Genomic DNA, 25,969 nt, shown 5'->3' with positions numbered 1-25,969 from the left:
AGCTTCCCCCCTAGTAGCTTTTTCAACTTTCTGAAATAAAAAGTTGTCTGCTATGCAGTCCAGGAACTTATTGGATAGTCTGTGCCCCGCGGTGTTATTTTCTCAACATATATCTGGATAGTTGAAGTCCCCCATCACCACCAAATCTTGGGCTTTGGATGATTTTGTTAGTTGTTTGAAAAAAGCCTCATCCACCTCTTCCACCTGATTAGGTGGCCTTTAGTAGACTTCCAGCGTGACATCACCTGTGTTTTTTACCCCTTTTATCCTAACCCAGAGACTCTCCACACTTCCGTCTCCTATGTCCATCTCCACCTCAGTCCAAGTGTGTACATTTTTAATATATAAGGCAACACCTCCTCCCTTTTTCCCCTGTCTATCCTTCCTGAGCAAACTATACCCATCCACACCAACATTCTCGTCGTGTGTATTATCCCACCAAGTTTCAGTAATGCCAATAATGTTGTATTTATTTATTAGCACTTCCAGTTCTTCCTGCTTATTACCCATACTTCTTGCATTTGTATATAGGCATCTAAGATACTGGTTTGATCTTGCCTCCCAGCTTTGCCCTGACCCTCCTTCCTCTCTGCCATTATAGCCTGTGCTCCCTCCTGTTTCCAACCCATCTCCCAGGTCTTGTTCCCCACTTACCTGTGGGCTTTGCTCACCTGTCCCCGTCGAACCTAGTTTAAAGCCCTCCTTACTAGGTTAGCCAGTCTGTGCGCAAATAAGGCCTTTCCCCTCTTCGAAAGGTGAACGCCATCTGTTCCTAGCAGTCCTTCCTCGAATAGCATCCCATGGTCAAGGAAGCCAAAGCCCTCCTGGCGACACCATCTTCGCAGCCAGGCATTCACCTCCACGATGCATCTGTCTCTGCCCGGACCCCTACCTTCAACAGGAAGAATCGAAGAGAATACCACTTGCACTCCAAACTCCTTAACCCGTACTCCCAGAGCCCTGTAGTCACTCTTGATCTGCTCAGTGTCACACCTCGCAGTATCATTTGTGCCCACATGGATGAGTAGCATGGGGTAGTAGTCAGAAGGCCGGATAATCCTCGACAATGCCTCTGTAACATCTCGGATACGGGCCCCTGGCAGGCAGCATACCTCCCGGGATGAACAGTCAGGGCAACAGATGAGTGTCTCCGTCCCCCTCAGCAGAGAGTCTCCAACCACCACTACCCTATGTTTCTTATCAGTGGTGGCAGCAGACCTCCCAGCCTTAGGGGGACGAGGCTTCACCTCCTTAACTGTTGGGGGTGATTCCTTCTCTCCTGTATCAAGAAGAGCATAACGGTTATCTTTTACCACAGCAGGAGGGTTCGCAGCAGCGGTGGAGCACTGCCTGCTGCTAGAAGTAACCAGCTGGCTGTGTCCACCCTGAGCCTCCTCCTCCACTGGTGTGTCAGATACACCCTGAGGCACCTCCTCCTCCACTGGTGTGTCAGTAGTCCTGTCAACTGGGACAGCACCGTCAGCTGTCTCCACATGGATACTGTCCAGGAATTGCTCATGGATGTGGATGTTCCTCAGCCTAGCCACCTCTTCCTGTAGCTCTCCCACCTGCTGCCTGAGAAATTCCACCAGTAGGCACCTTTCACATTGGATGCCACCCCCAGCCTGGATATCAGTAAGTGGAAATTGCAAATTACAGTCTTTGCAAGCCCACACCAGAATCTGGGTAAAAGCATCCATGCTTTGGTGCTCTGTCTGGCAACAGGCGCAGGTGGAGGAGACAGAAGCAGTGCTGGCACAGGTGTTGCGGGTCCTCCTCACCATTGTAAGCCTCCCTCTGTCAAACTCTCTCAAATTCCCATCTACAGCTCCCTGTCCGCTCTGCTCTGCTGTAAACAGAAAGAAAGGTTTTGGATGTGGCTCAGTTTATAGGTTCAGGGGAGCAATGGGTCACAGATGAGACCAACAAGGGACCCCTCCTCCCTTCCTACTCCCCTTCCGAACTCCCTTGCAAAACTCCCTGTTAGCAGCTCCTGTTCGCTAAGCTCCCTGGTCGCTGCAGAGAGAGAAGAGGAGGAGCCTCTTATGTTCCTCTCTAGCACCCCTAGGAGCCTGGACTGATAAACACCAGCTTCTCAGGGAGCTTCCTGTTTCCTGCTGCTTCCCTGAAACCACTCGAAGAGAACAGGCAGTCAACTGAAGTAGCAGGAGCCAGTTAGGCCCTTAAGATGTCAATATCTTCCCTCACTGAGGCCCTGCTACCAGCCTGCTTATTTGTCTCCTTCAATTGAGTGTTGAGAGCCACTATAGCTGGCACAGAACAGCAGTCATGAGTGAAAGAAGAAAACGCCCTTCTGGGGCAGCATTCAGAAAAAGAAAGAAAGCAAAAGAAGCTTTTCTATCTAAGCAGGAGGGAGCTCTCCTGAGATACATAGACACAAATGTTCACAGTGAGCCTTCTGGCCCCAGTGAGGATGTGAGTGGTGAGGAGATGCCTGATCTTCCAGTTAGTCAGAATGCAAGTGACCTGGTAGCTACTGCAGCATCCATATCTCCATCTCAAATGGATGTAACCAGGCATATTCCTGAAGAAAAGTGTAGATCAGAGAAGAGTGTGGTGGAGGTGCAAGAAACAGCTGCTGCATTTAGTTCCTTAAGTCTCGATGATCCAGGACTGTGGACCCACTTGAGCAGTAGCCCGAGGGACTTCCTTGTACTGCATGGGCCACAGCAAATGAAAAATTTCATGTTCCCCAAGACAATGAAAATAGAATGTTCCATCCAACCATTACTGGCGTGAAATCCCCAATGGTGACAAAGTGGAGAGGCCATGGCTTATGCACTCAAAAACCCAGAATATTGCATACTGTTTTTTGTTGCAGACTCTTCCAGTCTAATGCTACGGCCACATTGGGTTCTACAAAAACAAAGGACTGGAAAAATCTGGCTAGAAATCTGGCATGCCATGAGAAGGCATCAAATCACCAGAGAGCATTGCACAGGTGGAAAGAGCTTGAGATGAGACTACGGTTAAAGGCCACCGTAGATGATCAGCATCAAGAGAAGATTGTATAAGAGTCTCTTTACTGCCAAAATGTTCTGAAAAGGCTCATTGCCATTGTGAGAATACTTGCTATCCAAAACCTAGCAATGCATGGCACTTCAGATCAGCTGTATGTACCAAACAATGGAAACGTCCTTAAAATTGTGGAGCTGATGGCTGAGTTTGATGCTGTACTCCAGGAGCAGATAAGAAGAGATACCACCCAAGAAATGTGCACACACCACTACCTTGGAAAAACAATTCAAAATGAGATCGTACAGTTACTAGCAACAAAAGTCAAACAGATTATTGTGGCAGATCTGAAGTCAGCAAGATATTACTCTGTTATTCTGGACTGCACACCTGACATCAGCCATACATAACAAATGACTTTAATGGTGTGTTTTGTAACAAGAGAACCTAGTGAAAATGTCCCTGCAATGATGACTGTCAGAGAGCATTTTCTAGAATTTATTGACATTGATGATACTACAGGAGCTGGTATGACAAATATACTTCTTAAAAAGCTAGAAGATACCGGAATTTCGATAGCGACATGAGAGGTCGGCTACGATAATGGTGCCAACATGAGAGGAAAGAACAGAGGAGTGCAGACACGTATCCTAGAGTTAACCCCCTGAGCTTTTTTTGTCCCAGGCAGTTCTCATTCATTGAACTTGGTGGTCAGTGATGCAGCATCAGCTTCTAGTGAGGCTGTTGAATTTTTTAATGTAATTCAAAGCATCTATGTATTTTTCTCTGCATCAATGGCAAATTTTGAAGCAACATCTGGGAACATCCTTTCTGACACTGAAACCACTGAGTGCGACATGATGGGAAAGTCGAGTGGAGGCAATAAAGCCTATCAAACACCAAATTGGGAAGATAGTTGATGCCATAGTTGCCATTATGGAGGATAATGATATGACAGAAACTATTCGTGGGAGAACAGTGGCAGAGGATAATGGAATCACTGGAAACATACATAACTTCAAATTTCTGTGTGACTTAGTGTTGTGGTATGACATACTGTTTGAAATAAATGTTGTAAGCAAGAGACTCCAAGGTGTTGACCTTGATATATCTGGAACAATGGAACAACTAGACAAAGCAAAGTTATACCTACAGTCTTACTGGTCAGATGAAGGATTTCAAAACGTTCTGAAGAGTGCACAGAATTTGGCAGAGGAACTTCACACTGAAGCTATTTTCCCACCCATTCAAGAAAACAAGAGTCACCGATTACGAGGCACAGAATAATCCCATAAGAGACCCCAAACAACAGCTGGGATTGAACAAAAGTTGAATTCTTTAACCAGGTACTAGATTGTTCAATACAGTCAGTTGAAGAACGTTTCATGCAGCTCATGGAACACAGCAGTATATTTGGTATGTTGTATGATATTCCAAAACACCTCACTATACCTGAAGAAGACCTACACCAGCAATGCAGAATGATGACATGCGCGATATTGATGTGAGTGATTTAGATGATGAACTGAAAGCCCTTTCAAGATACATTTCAGCAAGATCAACTCCAAAGGCTGTTCTGGAATATATGTGCACAAATAAGATGACCACCCTCTTTCCAAATGCTTTTGTTGTTCTGCACATACTTCTAACACTTCCTGTAACAGTTGTCAGTGGAGAACGCAGCTTCTCCAAGCTGAAGTTAATGAAAACACCTCTACGCTCCACAATGACACAGGAGAGGCTGGTCGGCCTTGCAACCATCTCAATAGAACATGAGCTGGCCCAGACTGTGGACCTTCAGCAGGCAGCAGTTCAAATCTTGCAACCAAGAAGGCATGGAAAGCACCACTTTGATTATTCAAACAGATAAAAATACCAGTGTTTACTATGCAGACAAGAAAAGTTACATTTGCTGTTCAGTTATTTATTTACAATTTTTGAATAAGGCATTTTAAGTTGTTAGTTCTCCTTTATTGGGGTAGGTAGCAGAGCAGTACCATGAGAGGAGTAGAACAGGAAGAAGGCAGAATTGAGACCTTTCAAAGTTTTGGCCCAAACGAACGGGCATGGGGGTGTTAATTGAGCTCCCCGCCTCAGGTGCCAAAATGTTGTAGGCTGGCCCTGCGTATGACCTGAATATTGCTCGCATGATTAGCCACACTGGCATCAATGGAATTAACTCAGATGCATCAACTTGCCATCTTGTCTAAGTGTTTGCAGGATCAGGGTATAAGATTAAGAATGCAATTAAATTTTGAGTGTAAAAAATAAAGCACATTTTTGAACTCTTGGGCAAGAGCCTCATCTGAGTAAATCAGGTGCTACTCACTCGTTTCAATGGAGCTTTTCTGATTCACTCCAGCTGATGATCTGGCCATTAATTTTAGTGTCTGAAAAGGAATTTCTACTCTAAAAATACCAATCAATAATAAGCTTTGAGAGAGAAGGAAAAAAGACTTCCAACAATTTAAATTCACTTTGTTTAATGCACCTTTTCAGTTGCTATTTTAGTTTTAAAAAATTCCAGGCATAACTCTTGATGAATAGAAGGTCTCCCTTAGCAGTTGGCAACTATGTTATGCAGTATAAAATTAGTTATGGGAAAATGTTAAAAAGATTCAAAAGTTCTATGCAGTTACTATGATTTGTATTATGGTGGCCTGAGCCAGGATCAGAGCCCCATCTTGGGACTCAGGAGACCTGGGTTCTAATTCCAGGTTCTGCCACTTGCCTGATGTGTGACCTTACACAATTCTCTGCACTGCTCTGTGAATCAGTTTCCCTATCTGTAAAATGGGAATTATGATACTGATTTCTTTAGTAAAGTGGTTTGAGATGTACTGAGGAAGACAGTAATATGAAAGCTAGGCAATGGACAGTCAGAGTGAGAGACAATCACCACACCCAAACAATTAATTATCTAAACAGAAAAGCAAGATACAGAGTAAGAGGGGAAACCGAGGAACAGAGAGGCAAAGTGACCAAGATCACACAATGGGTCAGTGGCTGCACCTGGAATGGAACTCATCAGGTCTCTTGACTCCCAGACCAATGCTCTATAGACTACATCACCCTAAGCATCAATGAGCTCAAATTTTCAAAACTGTGTGTGCAAAACTGAATGTGTACTTTAGCTTCAGTGTTCAAATAGCCTGCTATAGGGATGCAGGCTGGGCTCTGTCTGCACACAAATCTCTGCAAATGTGGAAACTACGGCATGTTCACTGGGTTATTTGCATACCTCCTTTAGGTCTATGCAGAAGTGTACCCATCCGCCATGTGCTTTAGGGTAAATGAGACCCAGACCAAGGTCTGAAAATCAAGCTGGGAATGGTCATTAAGAATTGCTGTTCCTGAAAGATAACGATGCGTTTGGGGATGTGGAACTCAATTAAACCTCAGGGGATATATCTACACTGCAAAAAACCAAAACAACCCTGTGACCGCAAGTCTTAGAACCCAGGTCTACAGCCTCGGCCTTGTGCTACATTCCCGCTTGGGCTCTGAGACCTAGCCCCCTTGCTGGGTCTCAGACCCAAAGTGGAAACATCTACACTAATTTTAGTGCCACAGCACAAGCCCTACGTGCTCAAGTCTGTAGCCCTGGGATCTGAGATTCACTGCCATGGGTGTGTTTTTGCAGCATAGACATACCCAGGTTCATATTCCATAGGCAAACAGTCATTAGATGCAGGGCTGGCTCCAGGCACCAACAAAGGAAGCAGGAGCCTGTAGAAAGGGACAGCACTCTGTCCAGTAGTGGGGCAGCACATCCTGGTCTTCAGCAGCACTTCGGCCGCTGATCAAGCACTCCGCGTTAGTCTTCGGCAGCGAGTCCTTCACTCTGTCTCTTCTTTGGCGACACTTCGGCGAGAACTCAATTGATTTTTGCTTTTTTCTTTTTTTTCCCGCTGCTTGGGGTGGCAAAAAAACTGGAGCCGGCCCTGATTAGATGGTAATGAGAGTCAGTCACTGCTGAACTGGGCTGAATGTAAGCTTGTAACTTGAAGGCCAAAACTTTGTGTCCCAGTGTCGATATGTTGAGCCACCAGTCCCAAAGCCCAGCAGCAATGATTTTGTAAATTGAAACCTGGCAATGCAACACTATTGAGAAAAGATTACCTGAACCTGTAAACACTCCGAGCATGAAACTCTTATTAAAGGCTTTCTGAGCCTGATTCTGAAATGTGTTTAATGCCTCCTGCCAGCTGGTGAGGCTGATTTCACTGAGAATTAAGGATGTTTAGCACAACCCAGGATAAGGCTCAAGTCATAAGAACCCGAGGTCCAATTCTGTCAGCTGCTCTGGCTAGCTTGACCCTGTAGCTGCACATAGCCCCATTGCAAAGCCTTGATGATTTATCATTTGCACCAGCCTTTGCCAGATGACAGACAAAACAGTAGCAATCTGCAGCAAGAGAACCTTCCTTCGCCGCCTCCACCCTACCTGTTAGCATCCCACAGACCTGGTTGAAGTTTCACCTTGAATTGCAGTTACAAAGTTGTTCATCTCTTAGTGGCAGTGAGAAAAAATGTTTTTCTCTACCAAACCTAGTTTCTATTGACAGGCAGATCCTGTGGATTTCTCCCAGAACAGCTAGCTTTGAACTGAGGGCTTCTTAGTGAAGTGGGGGGGTTTCCTGGGGTTTCATTTATTTATTTATTTATATTGATTTGGGAATTTTTAAACAAGGTTGGTGCCTCTGATCTTTTTCTCAGAAGCTGTGAGATCTGTTCCCCTCACTGCTCTCCCCCACAAGGTTCTGCCGAAATAGCTTATTGAGAAATTCAAGGGGAAAAGGACAGCAGCACACTTTGCAAAGCCAAAATGAAACTTGGAAAGAGAGCTAAAAAAATTCTGATCTATATTCGGAACACCTGAATATCTAGGGGTGGGAGGGGTGGGGTTGGATCCAGAGTTCGGTTTACTCTATTGTAATGAGAAGAATTAACTACAAACTGTTGCTCTGGGTCTCATTTGGATTTTGAACATCCTTATGGTATGTCTACACTTGCAACAAAACGCCTGTGGTTGGTCCATGTCAGCTGACTCAGCCTTGGGCTGTGGGGCTATAAAAGTACACTGTAGATGTTCGGGCTTGGGCTGGAGCCTGGTCTTTGGGACCCCACTAGCAGGGACGGTCCCAATGCCTGGGCTCCAGCCCAAGCCCAAATGCCTACACTGCAGTTTATATCCACACAGGCTGAGCCCTGGAAATCCGCATCAGCTGACACAGGCCAACCTCTGGTATTTTATTGCAGTGTAGAAATACTCTTAAAGTTCAGTAGGTATCTGAATGCAGCCTCCATCGTTTTGGTTCAGGTCTTAAATACATGTTGGTTAAGAACATAAGAATGGCCATATTGGGTCAGACCAAAGGTCCATCCAGCCCAGTATCCTGTCTACCGGCAGTGACCAATGCCAGGTATCCCAGAGGGAGTGAACCTAACAGGTAATGATCAAGTGATCTCTCTCCTGCCATCTCTTAGGCAGCCTGTGTCTTTTTCAAGAATTGAAGAAAGAAGGGACCTATGTAAAAAGTTACATTCTGATACATCTTCCAGACTTATTATACATGAAGCATGAGGCAAACTTCCTATCTGATACAGGGAGGCCTAACCTCAGCTGTGGTACATCAGTGTAGCTAAGTTGACTTCAGTGGAACTAAAAGGATTTCTGTCATTTGAGGATCTGGTGCAGCATTTTGAATATCACCATCCATAGTCCCATGCAGAAATGTTAAGTTATTGTACGTGGTATAATCTCCTCCACCTGGCAAACCACAGAAGAACAGTGCTGTCGGGCTCAGCGGTCCAGTCCAGAGGAAACAGGGATCAACTTGAATCTTCACCCAAAAGTTAGTTGGAAATTTTCTTGCAGTTTGAAAAAGTTTGGTTAAAGTTTTTAAGCTGGCCATCATTTTTCATTGTTGGGGGGACATCCCACATTCTGTTTCCAGTTGGAACAAGCAGCAAAAATATTTGATTGTAAGAGAGGCTATTCTTAGGAAACTGCTGTCCTGCCTACACAGAGGGAAATGCTGGAAATCTGCATGAAAATGTATTCTAGTGAGATTTCCAGACCCAATTTGGCAGAGTCAGGAGATCCTGATAAGGTTTGGCTTCGCATCCAAGCATTTGGGTAGTTTTTCACTCGACCGATCTTTCTGAGGCTCTCCAGCCAGTTTACTTCACACGCAACCTTTCCAAATCATGTTGGGACCAAAGAGTTATTTATGCGACCTGCTTAATTGAAAGAGCATTCACTGTCAGTAATCAAATAAACTGTTATTGATCTTTGGCATCGTAGGCAACTTGCATGGAGTATTCTGCTATGTATTTTTCATTAAGACACTTCAGAAAAATCAGAATGCAAATGCAGCAAAAAAAATTGTACAAGGTTTTCACAAGCAAAAATGGAGCAAACTCTGTCCTGAATTACATCCATAGAACTACATGGGAGCTGTGGGAATAACTGAGGGCAGGATTTGGCCCAGAGTATGTAAACAGACATGACTGCTGTAAATCTGTTTTCAAATTCAAAAAATCTCACACAGCAGCAAGGAGATTCTGTGCCAGTTTCTATCCTGTTAGTGATGCCTACAAGCTTGGCTGGGTATAGCAGAGGGCACAGTCTTGCGTTTGAGTTATCATTTTTCTTTGTTACATTGAAGCCCTACTTGAATTTCATTGCATACTTGGACCCAAATTCTTAGACTGTGACACTTCTATCCTTCCCCTCTCCACCCTCATCGCTGTTGTAAATAAGAGCAAAATCATCAGGTGTTTAACTTCAGCCCACATCCATTTTACTGGTAGCATTACAAACCTGTGAAAAGTATGATGGAAACACTAGCCCAACCTTGCCTACAACAGCCCTGTGCTAATATCACTGAACTTCCTTTGGGGTGAAGCTTTGCCTCAGGAACCTTAATTACCTGATGTGGTCCATTAATCCAAGATAATGATGATTTTTATCAGGTATTTTACGGTAGGCTATTTAACTGCTTTTCTGACCTACCAAAATGTTTACAGGTGACTGAATTAAACACAACGTGTGTATGTGATGGGGATACAGGGGGACAAAATTTTAAATCCTGTCATATTCTCTTTCAGGACTTGTTTCTCTTGCACATCCTGCTACCTGCACATGGCAGTAGGGATGCATGCATGTAACTAAGAGCTAAATTGGGTCCCTGTTTTCGTCTTGGAAGAATGGTTGAATGTCCTTATTAAGCTATTCTACAGTGTTGGTCTCAAACATTATCAGCCACTTTCTTCCTTCAGATACACAGGTGCAATTCATACTGAAATGAGTGGGCCAGGCAGTTGTGCCTGCTCTATTCTGGGATTGCTTGAGGCTGGCTTATCTCCCACATACAGGTTAGGGTAGCCCAGAGAACTGCTCTAATTTGCACCACTGCTTCAATAGCCATTATAGGCCACTTTCAGGGCAGAAAACTGCTAAGGCATAAGAATACTTTGGTTACAACTCAAGCAAGCCCCTCCCCTGGGACAATCTCTGTAGATTAGTTGGCGAAAAGAGGGCAGCGGGACAGTTATGAATCTGGTGTAATAGGAGTTGTATTCATGAATCTAAGAGTAAATTTGACCGCTGATCTTTACAATAATGTTTGTGTAGCATTTTCAACAACTAACTTATGGACTGAGCCAAAACCCTCTGAAGACAATGGAAAGACTCTTATTGACTTCAGTGGGCCCTTAAATTTCTCTAGCATTTTTTCACATGGGTCTGTTTTTCTTTCCTCTCTACCAATGAATGACTAGGGACCTGGACATTACGGTAATACAAATACACATAAAAATACAGCATTGTTTCAAAACTGCCACCAAATTCTCCTGGGTAGAATAGTGGTTAGCCACTACTGCACCAGAGTAACAGAAAGGAGAATATGGCACATTGTAACTGGCACATGGTGGCATTTTCAGTTTTTGCTGGGAGAAAGTTTCTTGGGAAAACTATTTTCATTTGTGAAGTTTCACAACATAATTTTTCTGGGTGGCGTTTTGATTGAAGAGAGGCAGAAAATCTTGCCAACATTTTTGCAAGTTTCAAAATGTGGCATCCAAAGATATTACCAAATATGGTTATAAATATAAAGAGACAGAAGAGAACAAATGTTTAATTTATTCTTTGCTTTTTGCTTTAAGAAATTAAATAAACTTCCCAGAACCACATCCTAGGAATGCAAATTTTGTTTTCCTCTTATGTTATACTTGGTGAACAGCTAAAAATGTAATGGTTTGGTATTCCTGGGACGCTTAATACCATTCATCTGTAACTTCTTATGAGACTTATGAGCCATTCATCAGTAGATATTTTAAAGACATAGCTCAATTGCCAAAATTAAAATAATAATTAGTATTACTTCCACAGTTGTCTTAATTTTTCTGAATTTTGGGTTTGACAAATTTTTAATCAAAAATTCAATTTTTGATGGAAAAACAATTCACATTTCCACCTATTTCATGAAAAACACCAAGAAATGCTTCACAGATAACAGAAATGCATTAAAAATGTGAAACTGTGACTTTTTTTCAACATTCTGAAATCTAAGGGGAAAAAAAAAACAAAAAACCCAGGAATAATTTTGATAAATTTCCAGGAATTTTTTTAAACTAGTGTTTCTACCCAATCTAGTTATTTCTCTTTTCCTCCATGATATTTTCCTGAAGATCTTATTTGGACCAGTATGTCAAGGCAACACATTTGATTTTACAAAGCTCCACTAACAGCTACTGTAAAGTCCTTTGGCCTGATTCAGATCTCCCGTGTAACTTGTATGCCAAATTCATTAGAGCTACAGCTGCTTTACATGGGTTAAACACAGGTCCCTGCCCTCTTTTTAAAAAAACAAACAAACAAACAAACAAACTGTTAAGCATTTAATTAAATGATAAATCTTAAATATCACGTAATGCACCACAAACATAGTAAAAGACAGTCCTTGCCAAGAGTTTGCAATCTAAAAGAGTACATCTTTAACCTATCTCCTCCTGATGTATTTTTACAGTACTTAGCACAATGAGGCCTCAATCTTGGTTTGGATCTAGAGGTGCTACTATAATATAAATATATATTATACTAATTGAATGGTAATATTAAGACATAGGAACTGCTGTCTTTTAAAATCAACAACCGGTTAAATGGCATTGAGTTTTGGACCTACTCTGTGTGATGCTGCAGCACGTACCACATTTTTCTGCCTTGCAGAGACTTCAGGCTAACATTGGTGGATAAACTTTATCTTTTCCTTACATTACCTTAAGCAACTGAGAGGATGCAGGTGAGCAATGTGATTAACTAAAACACCCTTTCAATTCATTCCTGTGAAACCAAAAAGAGTATAGCTTCTTCCCAGGTCTTTAACTCCAGCTTTTCTCTCTACAAAGCCTCGGTTCCTGCACAGAGCACATACATATTTCGAAGTTACCACTTAATACAACTATAGTTCATTTAGCCAGCAATTACAGTAATATAAAGAGTGACAACCATGGCCATTCAGATTGAAAAAGATTAGTGACACACACAGTGTTTTTTAATCCATCCCATGAAATGGCACCTCAGTGTAGTACACAGATTGAACAAAAATATGAGAAGTTTAAGAATGCTGATGCCTTTCAAATGTATATTTGGGTTAGAATGAAATGTATTCAGTTACTGCAGCTATTCTTCTATTAGGTCCATTTTCTACTGCATTTCACTAAACAAGAATGAACATTGATAGTCCTGTTCCAAGAAGTATCTCAAAACTTGGATGGTCATATGAAGCTTAGTGGACACTCATGAGTTTGCAAACATTGCTAAAAAGGCACACAGGCCTTCAGTGATCTTTCCAAGATTTCACAAGCTTAAGTTCAGCAAACCATCAAACAAGGTTCTTAAGTTCATCTGAATTCAGCAAAATGCATAATCATATGCTTAATAGCAGACAGGAACTTAAGTCCCATTATATCCAACAGGACTTAAGCATGTGCTTAACTTTAGCCACATGTTTAAATGCATGGCTGAATAGGGGTGAACTGCTGAATTAGAGGGTACTGTGTGTCAATAGGAAAGCCATGAATATAACACACATCTGTTGGTTTTAAGGCTTGTTGCCCATGGCCATGTTGTGACAAACATACAGTGTGTCTATGGCTTAAATAACTGCTATATTTGCATTTAATTATGTGAACATACTTTAAAAAATTAACACTTTTATTTGAGGAAAAATACTATCTGGACCTATGGGTTTTATTCCACACTCTCCTAGGAAATGGGTAGCTAGTAATGAGAGATTTATTTTGAACAACAAAGAAAAACTTTAAAACACTCTCATTACTGCAAAGAGTCACTTCAGCAAGAAGACTAATTATATTTTTCAGGTTGCCAAAATTTTGCCGCAGAGGAGCCTCTTGGCCCCAAATATGCTGGGTTCGATGTGCATTACTGAATTTCCTTGTTGATCTGTTCATTTCTATATGGTGCCATCTTTTAACTGTGTTATGTTACAGTACCTTGTACTCATGAGGAATTCTTTTAATCCATCAGCTGAGCATGCTCTCACAATAATGATGTATTAGTCACATGCAACATCAAGATGAGAAGCATTGATCATGAACCATTGAAACCCCTGCTGTTAATGGAAAAACCTGTTAAAATAATTGATTTGCTCTGCACCAAACTCAAAAATAATATAAGGTACAGTTACAATATTCTTTATGAGGAAAGCCCTACTGAGCTCAAACATCTCTTGGCAATCTGGCGAAGAAGGAAAAGCAAGTGGCATACAGTCACATGGCCAAATAGTCATGGCTAACAAGGCTGTGTGCTAGGGAGTTTTGCTTTGGTCCAGTGATGGGGAAGGAATTCTCATACTCAGTTCATAAAGAAGCAGTTGAATTGTACAGCCTCCACACTACAGGAGCTCCCTTCCTTGTTGTGCTAGCATCTCTGTGGGAGTGTGTGATGAGTGGATCTAGATTCAACACCCTTACCCTTCACACAGTTTGTTCAAACTCTCCTCCACATAGGGACATCTTGCAAAGCTGCACTCCGTTGCAAGCAGGGCTGAAGAGCCTCTGAGCAGGCTTCCCATATTCCATTTTCCTATCATGCAGTTCTGCTACATTCAGGGTCTCCCACAGCCCTGGCCAGATAGGTGGAGGGCTACCTACTGGAATCGGTGGTTACTGACCCATATGATGTGACAAGGATATAACCTTTTGCAACTCTTACCCATGTCATGTGAGTGGGGCTAGGCAATAAAGACCAATTTCTTAATCCCTTCAGGAGACCCTTAAGCATGTGACTTTAGTCAACTTCACACAAGTGCAAACCCCATACAACTCCACATAAATCCTGCCAAACTAACGGCACTTCTTACCCATACAGGGAGACAGTTCCAACAAAATGCAGCTCCGGAGCTAAATGACAAAGTGCCAAATGTGCATTTAAGCTTGGGAATCTTAAAACCCTTATTAGGATTTGATCAAAGAAATGTGGCTATATTCCATTGACTCTAACTGTGGAAATAAATAAAGTGGTGATTTATTATGTATACTGCTGCAAAGAAATTTAGCCCTATGCATTTTTTTCTTTTAACTCAACAAGAAAGCTTACTCTGCTGCATTGTCCACATTACAGTGATGGGGACCAAATGGACACTGAACAATAGAGAAAATACAGACATAATTAAAAATGGTATCCCTCTCTCTGAGGAAAATCTGCAATGCAGAACATTCAGCAATACTGGCATCACTGAAGCCTGGGCACAATACAGCTTCTACATTTGTGATAAGTCAGCCAAAACAACAGGCATCTTAGCTCCTAATAGGACAGCTTAGTACTAGACATGCCAACCTGGCGTGTTGGCCTCTTCTATTTCAATTTGCATCAGTTGGAGACAGAAATAGTTCCAAACTCAAGTCATGGATTTGAATTTTACAAATGTTCTCTCTTTGTAATGAGGGCATGACTCCAGTTCCAGACACCTGCACCTCTATAGCTGTTGCCATTCTGGATCTGGATAGTGGTCCCTCTAGTCCAGTATGCTGTCTGCGGGTATGTCTACCCTGCAGTCATGAGGTGTGACTGAAGCTTGTCTGGATATACCCAAGCTAGCTATAATCTAGCTCAGGTACTGGATTAGCGAAGCCAGAACCTTGGGTAATTATTCACACAGCTAACCCACCCTAAAGCATACACTGGCTTAGCTTCACAGCTACCCCTGCCCAAACAAGATAGATTAAAGCTGGCTCCAATAGGTCCACACAAACTGCAGTCACATCCCGTGATTGCAGTGTAGAGAAACCCTGGGACAGTGGTTAGGAGCAGATGTTTCGGAGGAAGGTACAAGAAACCCTATACTACCTAGCAGGCAGTTATCAATTAGCTATTAGCTTGAAACATGGACATTTCTATCTTTTCTACAAAGATTTTTTCCTTTCAGTGTGACTGTGGGTGTTCTTATTATCTGCATAAATGTTTAACCTCTGTCTGAAGATTAACTATACTGTACTGCGTGGCACTTATTGGTGATTCTGGAAGCCCTTGACTTTGCCTCCAAAGTAACAGGTTGCGCTGGACAATTCTTACCTGTAATGTCTTTGTGATTTGTGTGCTTCAAATGCTAGCCGCACAGTTAAAAATCAACAGTGGTCCATTGCTTTTACCTAAAGATGATTCTTCCCGGGGTAGTTAGTTAGCCTGTTGGTGGTATTCTCTTCTACCATATAGGAGAGTCAGGTTTGATTCTTGGTCCCCATCTCTTGATCCATCAGGAGCTGGTAATGCTCTGGAAGACTTAGAGAGAAAAATTCTTTTACGTCACTCAACACCATCACCACTGGCTAATTAAGGAGCAGCACTAATGTTCACAGAAGGGAGCCCCATTTACTCCTTAGCTGGAAGATGACATGGGACAGTGGTGGAGGCCAAAAGCAAGATAGGCCTCAGAGCTCCATCAAGATTCCAGAGACTGTCCTAGGAACTAAAAATCAGGTAATACTACCTGAATTATAGAGGATCCTCTTTCATTTGGGATATCTTGCATGTCTGAGATAACAGTATTTTTAAGAGGTCACTGGTATTTTAATCTCCTCCAAAAGAGCTAACATTAATAACAGAAAAGTCCCTACAGCACTTTCCTCATGTGCAGCTAGTGGTAAAGTGGCTTTTCCAGGGCTCCCCATGCTCCAGTGATAAGTGTCATTAGTCTCCCACCTCAAGGAGACCAGGCCATCCTGAGAGTAGACCCTTTTAGACAGGTCATGCCCTGGCACAATCTGTTCCCTTTGATGCACATGGATAAAGGGTTTATCTGAGAGGGTGGACTGAAGATGCTAGTCAGTACTGGGAAGTGCAGGGCCATGGATCTGGGAAGGAAAAGCAGAAAACAGAGGAGCTATTTATAGACTAAATGACACCTCAATGGAGGAAGAATAAGAACAAAAGAGCAAGAGTATTAACATCTGCCTTAGAAGAGTGTGGAAAACAGCAGCAAGGAAGGTAGACTTGGGGATTGGGTTGCATTAACACGGGAAGACCTCAGGTTTGCAATACAGGAGCCATGATAATTTACACAGAAGTTCTTTCCCGTAGGGTCTGATTCTAATCTCATCTATTCCAGTTTACAGCAGTGAAAGGGATACCCGTAGGGAGATTTTCCTTTCATTTCCTCCAGTGTGAATCCAGAGTAACTCCACCAATTTCAGCAAATGACTCTAGATTTACAATGGCACGAGCAGCAGTTGACCCACAAATATGTATACGAATGCAAGGTATTTTGTTGATATTTAGGATCACTACATCAAGAAAGGTAATGCTTTCTTTATGCAAGGCCCAGATTCAAGTACATTAGAAAGATTATGTGCAGTGTGGGTCATCTTTTTTAAAATAATGCAGTCAGGGTGGGCTTTTCCCAAGGGTACAGTGGTGGCCTAACTCTGCTCCCAGTGACAAATGATAAAACTCCCACCCTCAAGTATTAGGCAAAGGATTAGTTGGTTATGGACAGATTGTTTTATGAGGACAGATTTTGGTACACAAACTTGTACATGCTTTAAAAATGGTGATTGAATGGGGATTTGATCCTGGTTTGTGTGGGTTCATAGGAGGATATGGGGCAGGATGTGTGCAAGCTACAAGACGAAGTAACAAGCGGTCACGAATTAAAGAAAAAAGATTTGCTTGAGTTTAGGTGGACCAAAGGCTTTCTTATTGGTATCAGCCGCATCATCAATATGTAGACTAGGCTGCTCATGGCGATAAACTGGAAAGGGGAAGAGACAAAGCAATTCATGATCCCCTATCAGTACAAAACACATGTCCACAGGCTGCCTGGCCCAGGCAGACATTTATGGCCTGATCTAAAGCCACTGATGGCAATTGAAGTCTTTTTGAAGGTTTTGGGTTGGGCCCTTGGGTAGGCAGTGTATTGCTTGTCATGTTACCTTTGGCTTGGGCAGGATATGATCACAGGCTCCGATCAGCACTTGTAGCTATGTGTATAATATATCCATGGTAGGCTGGTTTGGGGCAAAAACTCCTTGAACAGAAAAATTCTCTGTGCAGCTTCTGAAGAGCAGCTCTGAAAGAGCTTTGTCCACGGCATTGACTCTGTAGTCAAATTCCAGTAGAATGGCTCCTAGTGCCACACACATTCCGACAGTTGGAGAGGATCCAGACTGAGATGCAAATGTGCGTGGGAGCATGATATGGCACCTCAGCTTCGGTCCTGACTTCTGACTGAAACCTCTTTGCCAGCCATCCCGGGAATCTACTGTAAAGGCTGTGACTGATTGCTGTGTTATCATGCCTGTCTGCCTCATTGCAGTCCCTGAATTTTATCAGGCAGCTTGTCCTGTAGGGTCTGGTAAGCAATTACTATGGTCTGCAAAGAAGCCTAAAATGCATTGCCACACATTGTTGATAAACTCGGAAAGAGTCTGAGCCCCTCCTTCAGAGTACTTTAAAAGAGATCCCAATAGTTCTTTTTGCTTTATTGGCTAGTTCTTGATATGAACTGGGCCCTATGAAGAGTCTCTCATTACCACAGAGCTAGACTCTTTCCATATTAGATTACTATACATGAGCTCCCCTGAGCTCTCCACTGTAGCTAGTTGGAGTCTGTCAACTGTCTACAATGGACTTTAGATCAGGCCCTCACTGTTTTCAGAACCATGTGATCACTAACATGGTAGGAAAATAAATGTTCTCAAACTAGAAGAGACAATGCCCTCTCTTGTCTTGCATCCTATCTCCCATAGCAATCACTGTCAAATGTTTCGGAAGTCACAAAATGCTGATAATGTACCTACTGGCACTGTGTTTTAGGTTCTGGCTGGAAAATTTTGGTAGAAAAATGGCACTCTGGCAGGGTGAAATTCACACCCCCATGCAGAGCACTTATGCACTCTGGTTTAAAAAGCGGATAGTGCCTTGTTTGGTGTTATGTTTCATGGCATACATGTGGAAGTTAGATAACTTCAAATACGCTGCCTGGAAGGTCACGACGTAACATTACCATTATTCTTAGAATCCAGAAAATAATATGTAGTAACCTCAAAAGAGAGAGAGACAAAGCTGGCTGATTCCTAAAACAGAGAGATCACAACTCATCCCACCTTACTTTAGGCAATCTGGCTGCAGACTGACTGCTCCTAGGTCCAGCTCACACCCTTCCCCACAGAGCTCTCTAACCAAGCAGGACCCAGCAAAAATCCCTGAAATGTAAAGTGACGGTTTACAGTTTTAACTCAGCTCTCAATATATACATATCTCATCATATATGGGCCCTTGGCACAGGGGTGCATTTCACACAAATGCATGTTGTGTGAGGCACTATATATAATTTTTCTTTTGGAGCTGACATGCCCTAAATGCACAGAAAAGGGACATGGTGTGTGCTTTAGAAGACAAAAGTCATCAGCAAAATGCCCTCACAAACCACTTTATAAATGTTCAGTGTCTCTCTTTCCAGAAGTCCAGCTCTTTGTGCTTCTACTCTGTGCTCCAGCACCTTGCAGGACTAGCCTCTGGCTTTACTGCTGTGGGAGCCTAGCTGGTATAAGATTCTTCTGCTTGAAACTGAAACAGATTGGGAGCCCTGTTCTCAGAGACAGCTGCTCCAAGGCTGCAGAGCAGATTTCCTTGTTTTCCCCTCCTCTCCCTTTTTAAAAAAATTTCCCTGTGTGGCAAGCCTCTTGAAAGTTGTTTTTTTTTCCAGATTATAAAGGACCTATTCCATAAAGGAATGGCTTAGTGCTACAGTGACATGATTTGTGGCTTCTAGGCTCCAAGGCTGTAATTTATTCAGACAATTAGCAGCAGCCCTGTATTCTTGACAAATTCTCCACTTGTGGTGTAGTAGTTGCACACAAGGTGCAAAAGAATTGTGCCTTTTGGATTAAAAGACTTTTTTTCTTCTCCCCACTTACTTGACAAGTTCTGCTCACAGTCAATGGAGACTAATACAAAGGGCTAGAGAGGTGATACACAATAATTCAGCTAGCCAGGAAAATATGGTCTGAAGAAAGCAGGTGTAGTCCCTACAGGGATGTTCAATAGCAGAAAATGAATGCTTCACTCTTTGCCTTTTGGTAGAGTTATTTCACCCTTCACTTCACATAAACCTCCAGAGTTACTGAAGGTGAATATTACTCACCACACTATTAATACGTGGAAATGGTATTCATACGAAAGTGTCTTGTCTGATCTCTGCTATATGTATTCCCTTTGTAAGTGGGTTGGAACAGCAACCATCTTTCCATGGTATGTGTGCAGAGGGCCTAGCACAATGAGCTCTTGATACCAAATGGGGCTTCTAAGAACCACTGCAATATAAGTTGTTATTCTTTTCCTCCCAAAATCCAGAGCTAGGCCTGGGTTGCTAAATTCATGTGCAGGTCTGGTGTCTGAACACCCCAAGGCTTCCAGAGGTCGAAGTAGGTAGGAATGGGGTTGAATCCAGTTTTTGGCATCAGCTCATTATAGAATTAGGTGTCAACAGCAAAATTCCAATCTGGTTTCAGATTCCAAGCTCATACAAAGTTCAGATCTAGAGGTTTATTTTGGGCCTGCATTTGTCAAAAACAATAAGATATGCTTGAAATTAATTCCTCAGATAAAAAGACTTGGTTCATAGCCACCTCTGAGACATCAGAGACTGTGAAATCTTGGAGGATCCTGAACCCCTAAAACTGGACTGCTGGCAATGTGCATGGAGTACCTTTACAGATTTCCATAGACAGCTATCTCTAAAAAAAGACAATCCTGGGAAAACCTGGATAGGTGGCAACCCTACCCGCTAAGGATGGAGATCCAAGGAATCTGCACAGCTCTACTCCTGCCCTGTCCATGACCTGCCCCATTCTTGGCATTCTCAAATCCTTACCCCTAACATCTCAACAGTTCTGCTGCCAGGGGATTCTCTGCAGCCATGGAGGCAGGGCCAGGAAACAGCATTATTGATTTACATGACCAGTCACACATCACACAAACAGCAAATATTCCAAGTGAACAATTTGCAAGGCTGAAATTTGTTGATGCAAACTCTTGGGTGAATAGCAAGCAAATAATATGGTAATAGAATTCAGGATCAGTTCACTAACAGTTTGTGAGCAGATAAAAGGGTGACATTCATCATACAACATATTCATAATAAATTATTCAGGCAGATGTTGGAGTTCGGATGCTACAGTAATGTGCACCTAAGAAGCACCTGAAAGTGAGGGATACACTGAAGTTGCCACAAAACTGCAAATCTTGGTCTGAGGTTGCTCTCGCTTTATCAGGCCTTTTCCACTGACTTCAATAAGAGCAGGAAAAGCCCCCATGTGGACTGAAATTTTAAAAGTAATCCACTTAATTAGGCAAAGGAGATGTCTGTGCAGTTGAACTAACTTACACAAATCCGTGCACCAAACCTAGATGGCTATGGAAATACAGTGATGCCCTGTTTATTCTCTCTCTTTCTCTACGCCTTTTTTTAAAGCTTTCTGGTTAATGAACAAACCTACTATCTGAACAAATCCAAGAGGAAAAAAATACAATAGAAAAATGACCTTATCAACAGATTTGCTAATTGAAGATGTTTTAGGTACTGAACCAAAACACATTTCACAAGATATCTGCACAACGTTAAATGAATACCTCGAAAATAAGGGACTTGTTAAAAGGAAAGCACTTTGATGCAAGAGGATTTGTTAGGTTTCCACTGCATTAATACTTCATTGCGGGGTCTGTTTTCCTTGGGCCAGCTCCTCTGCTGGCGTAAATCAATGTAGCTACATTGATTTCAATAAAGTTATGCTGATTTATACCAGCCGAGGATGTGACTCCCATGTGTGTAACACAGATGTTAATGGGAGTTGCAAGAGGGGAAAACAAGCCATTTTCATTGCACACAATTAGTTCATCAGGCCACCCAAATATGGGAGTTTGACAAATTTGCCATTCAGCTGAGATCATATCTCTGCAGGGCTCCTTTTTCACAGACAAGCCTGGTTTCTCTAATTTTTTTCTTCTTTAGGGCTTCCCTGTGTTTTTGGGGTTCATTTTCCTAAATAAATATATAGTATGAGATTTTCTTGCTTTTTGGCTAGGAGTCAGACCTCTTTTACTGTTAATGTTTTCTCTGAGTAACAGAATCAGTATCCACAACAGCCGTGGCACTTTGTATTTGGAAAAGGATTCTGGAAATATCAAGCTTTGCTGGGACATTTCTTAATAAATGGATTTTGTTTGGAAGCAGTAGAGAGAGATGGAGCAACCAGAAAAAAAAATAGAAGAGAAAGAATGGGAATCTCTCATTCACTGTCTATTAATAAGGCAGAGAATTTGTAAACTAGGCCCCAGATTGCCTCCTCAGACAGGAAAACCACAGAAGAAGATCAATGGGGGAAAAAAACATCTTTAAGTTCTACTCAGGTTGTTTTCTCCTTGACATACCTTTCCCTTCCAAAGCAAGGAGGTTGGCCCCCAGACTCTGGATCCCAGGGGATCAGCTAGGCAGTGTTATTCATGCAGAGATTCTGCACCTCTCATGCTTCCTGGCTCCCCTCTGCTTTCTCCTTTTTTCTCCTACCATCTGCTGGCTCCAGGAACTTCCCTTGTTCCACAGCATGGAGTGACTCTGCTTAGGAATTATTGCACTGTCAGACTGGTTAAACCCCTGTGCCACTATTCCGAACAGGAAGGATGTTATCTTCAGTATTCTGGTCACCTCAGTTTGGGCAGTTAAGCATTGTCTAACCTAATTTTCCCTCTACCTACACCATTTCGTATTATTGCGGCGTGCTGTTTAATACTTGCTATGATCCATCCCAGAGAAGGCTGCATTTTCCTGGTCCCTTATGTTTTCATTAGCCCCCTGTCTGTGTGAACTGCCAGGACAAAAGACACCATATAAAGAGGATGATCTCTATTATTACAATTACCTTGTATGAAACTAGTGTAAATCAAGGAGTGTATTTAGCCATATTTAGGTGAGTAATTCTTAATAAGATTTCACTTTACAGTCACATAGAACTGTTTATGGCACAACATACCATACAAACAGAAGAACCCTCCAGGATCTATGTAAGCAGTGAAAGAAGAGCTTACTCAAAGAATATATTAGGCACATTTGATTAAAACTGAGAACATTCCATGGCCCTACACGTAACCTCAGATTGGAACAAAGTCAATGGAATCATTGAAGGGGATCAATTTTTTTTCTGCCCAATATGAACGCATAGGTACTATTAACGATAATGGGAGTTACAAGTATTCATCAAAGGAAGAAATGACCCATAAAAGCAGTTAGCTCTATCCCGCAGCACAAGTCAACCTCTTTTCTATATATAAAATGATGGGGTTAGGAAGGAATGTTCATCAGCCAATCCACTGATCTGATTGGCTGCACATCCCTAAGTACTTTATAATATATAGTTATAAATAAATATGTTTTTAATAATCAATTGGTATTTAAATAACATACAATAACTGTCTTATTAAATCCAGCTCTTTAAAATGAATAAGCAGCTAAATGTTAAAGACGTGGGTACCAAATGGCCACAAGAATCCAGTCTATTTTCTTTTTTATATACAAGCCATAAATATCACTATGGAATTGCTTGGTTAGCCAAGAGCCTAGTGGAATCCAGCAGAAGACCTTGTTCTCTGATGTCCCTTTAAGCGCTCATATATTTTAATGCTAGCATGTCTTTTTAAACAATAACCACACATTGTTTTCCTTGGCCTCTGCTCACATTTCAAAGGGGATGGCCTAGAGCTCCAGATTTGAAGCAAGTAATCTGTCCTCAAACCGTAGCTCAAAAAGCAAGGAGCAACTAATAGCAGGTTTGAAATTATGGTCTCAGTCATCTGGAGCTACAGTGTTTCCAGAAGTTAAACTCATGCATTGCTTGAAGGAAAATCAAATCAAGAATTAACAAAAAACCAGCACCTACTCCCTTCCAAAAAAAATTGCCTTTATCTGGCCGACACTCACAAACACACACACACAGACCTCACACATGTACATATGCACACAGAGAGACTTCAAACCTATGCACACATCTCTTTCCCTTGATTTTACTTTTTTTTTAAGGAGAACAATTATGTGTTGACTGGCCTAGAGTGCTGGTCCTCCACCAAGTGGTGAATATAGCTGAACAGCTCAGAATAGCAACCATAATATAATTGAATTTAACATTCTTGGAGGGAGGAAAATGTCAAAAAAAACCCCACCACCGTAGCATTTAGCTTCAAAAAGGGGAACTGCACACAAATGAGAAAGCCTGTTCAATGGAAATTAAAAGGAACAGTCACAAGAGTAAAATGCTTGCAAGCTGCATGCAAACTTTTTAAAACACTATAATAGAGGCTCAGACTAAATATATATCCCCAAGGAATAATTTAAAAAAAACAGTAAGAGGGCCAAAAAAATAAATGTTGCCATAGTTAAACAATAGAGAAATAGAAGTGGTTAGAGACAAAAATACATTAAATCCTACTGAGGAAAATAAGGAGTATAAACTCTGGCAAGTGAAATATAAAAGTATAATTAGGCAGGCCAAAAAATAATTTTCAGAACAAGTACCAAAAAACACAAAAACTAACAGCAATTTTTTTTTAAGTACATCAGAAGCAGGAAGCCTGCCAAACAATGGGGCCACTGGACAATCAAGGTGCTAACGCAGCACCCAAGGAAGACAAGGTCATTGCAGAGAAGCTAAAGAAATTCTTTGCATCAAGTCTTCAGTACAAAAGATGTGAAGGAGATTCTCATACCTGAGATGTTCTTTTTAGGTGATGGATCGGAGGAACTGTCCCAGACTGAAGTGTCAACAGAGGGGTTTTTGGAGCAAATTAATAAATTCAAAATAATAAGTCACCAGGACCAGTTGGTATTCACCAAAGAGTTTTGAAGGAACACAGGTATGAAACTGCAGATCTGCTAAATGTGATATGTAACCTATTGGTAAAATCAGTTTCTGTATGAGATGACTAAAGAATAGCTAATGCGAAGCCGATTTTTGAAAAGGCTCCAGAGGTGATTCTGGCACCTACAGGCTGCTACACCTAACTTCAGTACCAGGCAAATCAGTTGAAAATATAGTAAAGGACAGAATTTTAAGACACATAAATGAAAATAATATGCAGGGAAGAGTCAACACAGCTTTTGTAAAGAAAAGTCATGCTTCACCAATCTATTATAATTCCTTGAGGCTGGGGAGTGTCAGTAAACATGGACAAGTGTGACCCAAACATAGTGTACTTTGACTTTCAGAAAGCCTTTGACAAGGTTCCTCACCAAAGTCTCTTAATCAAAGTAATCAGTCATAGGGATACGAGGGAAGGTCCTCTCAAGGATCACTAACTGAGTAAAATATAGGAAATAAAGGGTAGGCATAAATGGTCAGTTTTCATAGTAGAGAGAGACAAATACCAAGGTCCTCCAAGGATCGGTACTGGGATCAGTGCTATTAAACATATTTATAAATTATCTGGAAAAAGACATAAACAGTGAGGTGGCAAAGTTTGCAGATGATACAAAGTTACTCAAGGTAGTTAAGTCCAAAGCTGACTTGAAAGAGTTACAAAGGGATCTCACAAAACTGGGCAACTGGACAACAAAGTGGCAGATGAAATTCAGTGTTGATAAGTGCAAAGTAATGCACACTAGAAAACATAATCCCAACTATAAACACAAATGATGGGGTCTAAATTATCCGTTACCACTCAAAAAAGAGATCTTGGAGTCATTTGGAAAGTTCTCTGAAAACATCCACTCACTGTGAAGTAGCGAGCAAAAAAGCTAAGAGAATGTTAGAAACTATTAGGAAAGGGATAGATAATAAGACAGAAAATATCACAATGCCACTATATAAATCTATGGTACACCCACATCTTGAATACTGCCAATGGGTCTGGTCATCCCTTCTCTAAAAAAGATATATTAGAATTGGAAAAAGTACAGAGAAGGACAAAAAATGATGAGGGGTATGGAACAGCTTCCATCTGAGTAGAGATTAAAAAGACTGTGCAATTTAGAAAAGAGATGACTAAGGGGGGCTATGATAGAGGTGTGGAGAAAGTGAATAAGGATGTGTTATTTACCCCGTCACATATCACATGAATCAGGGGTCACCTATTAAATTAAGGGGCAGTAAGTTTAAAACAGACATAAGGAAGTACTTCTTCACACAATACACAGTCAACCTGTGGAACTCATTAGCAGGGGATATTGTGAAGGCCGAAAGTATAAATGGATTAAAAAAGAATCATGGAGGATAGGTCCATCAGTGGCTATCAGCTAAGATGGTCAGGGACGCAACCCCATGCTCTGGATGTTCCTAAGCCTCTGACTACCAGAAGCTGGGACTGGACAACGGGGTGGATCACTTGATAATAGCCCTCTTCTGTTCATTCCCTCTGAAGCTTCTGGTGTAGGCCACAGTTGGAAGACAGGCTATTAGACTAGATGGCCTACTGGTCTAACCC

General features: G+C 41.9%; 1 protein-coding gene across 1 annotated transcript in view; it reads right to left on the bottom strand.

Moving 5' to 3' along the window:
* Positions 1–494: 494 nt before the first annotated feature.
* The window catches only part of LOC127030734 (uncharacterized), a 790,790-nt gene continuing 765,315 nt past the window's right edge, over positions 495–25,969 (bottom strand). The window contains exon 2 of the mRNA XM_050917470.1: positions 495–1,112. Coding sequence (XP_050773427.1) covers positions 687–1,112 — 426 coding nt within the window. The 3' untranslated portion in view covers positions 495–686. The remainder of the gene's footprint in view (positions 1,113–25,969) is intronic.

The sequence above is a fragment of the Gopherus flavomarginatus genome, chromosome 11, assembly GCF_025201925.1.
Source record: "Gopherus flavomarginatus isolate rGopFla2 chromosome 11, rGopFla2.mat.asm, whole genome shotgun sequence".
Taxonomy (NCBI): domain Eukaryota; kingdom Metazoa; phylum Chordata; order Testudines; family Testudinidae; genus Gopherus; species Gopherus flavomarginatus.
The sequence above is the reverse complement of the archived record's forward strand: the minus strand, read 5'-3'. Positions and strand labels throughout refer to the sequence as shown.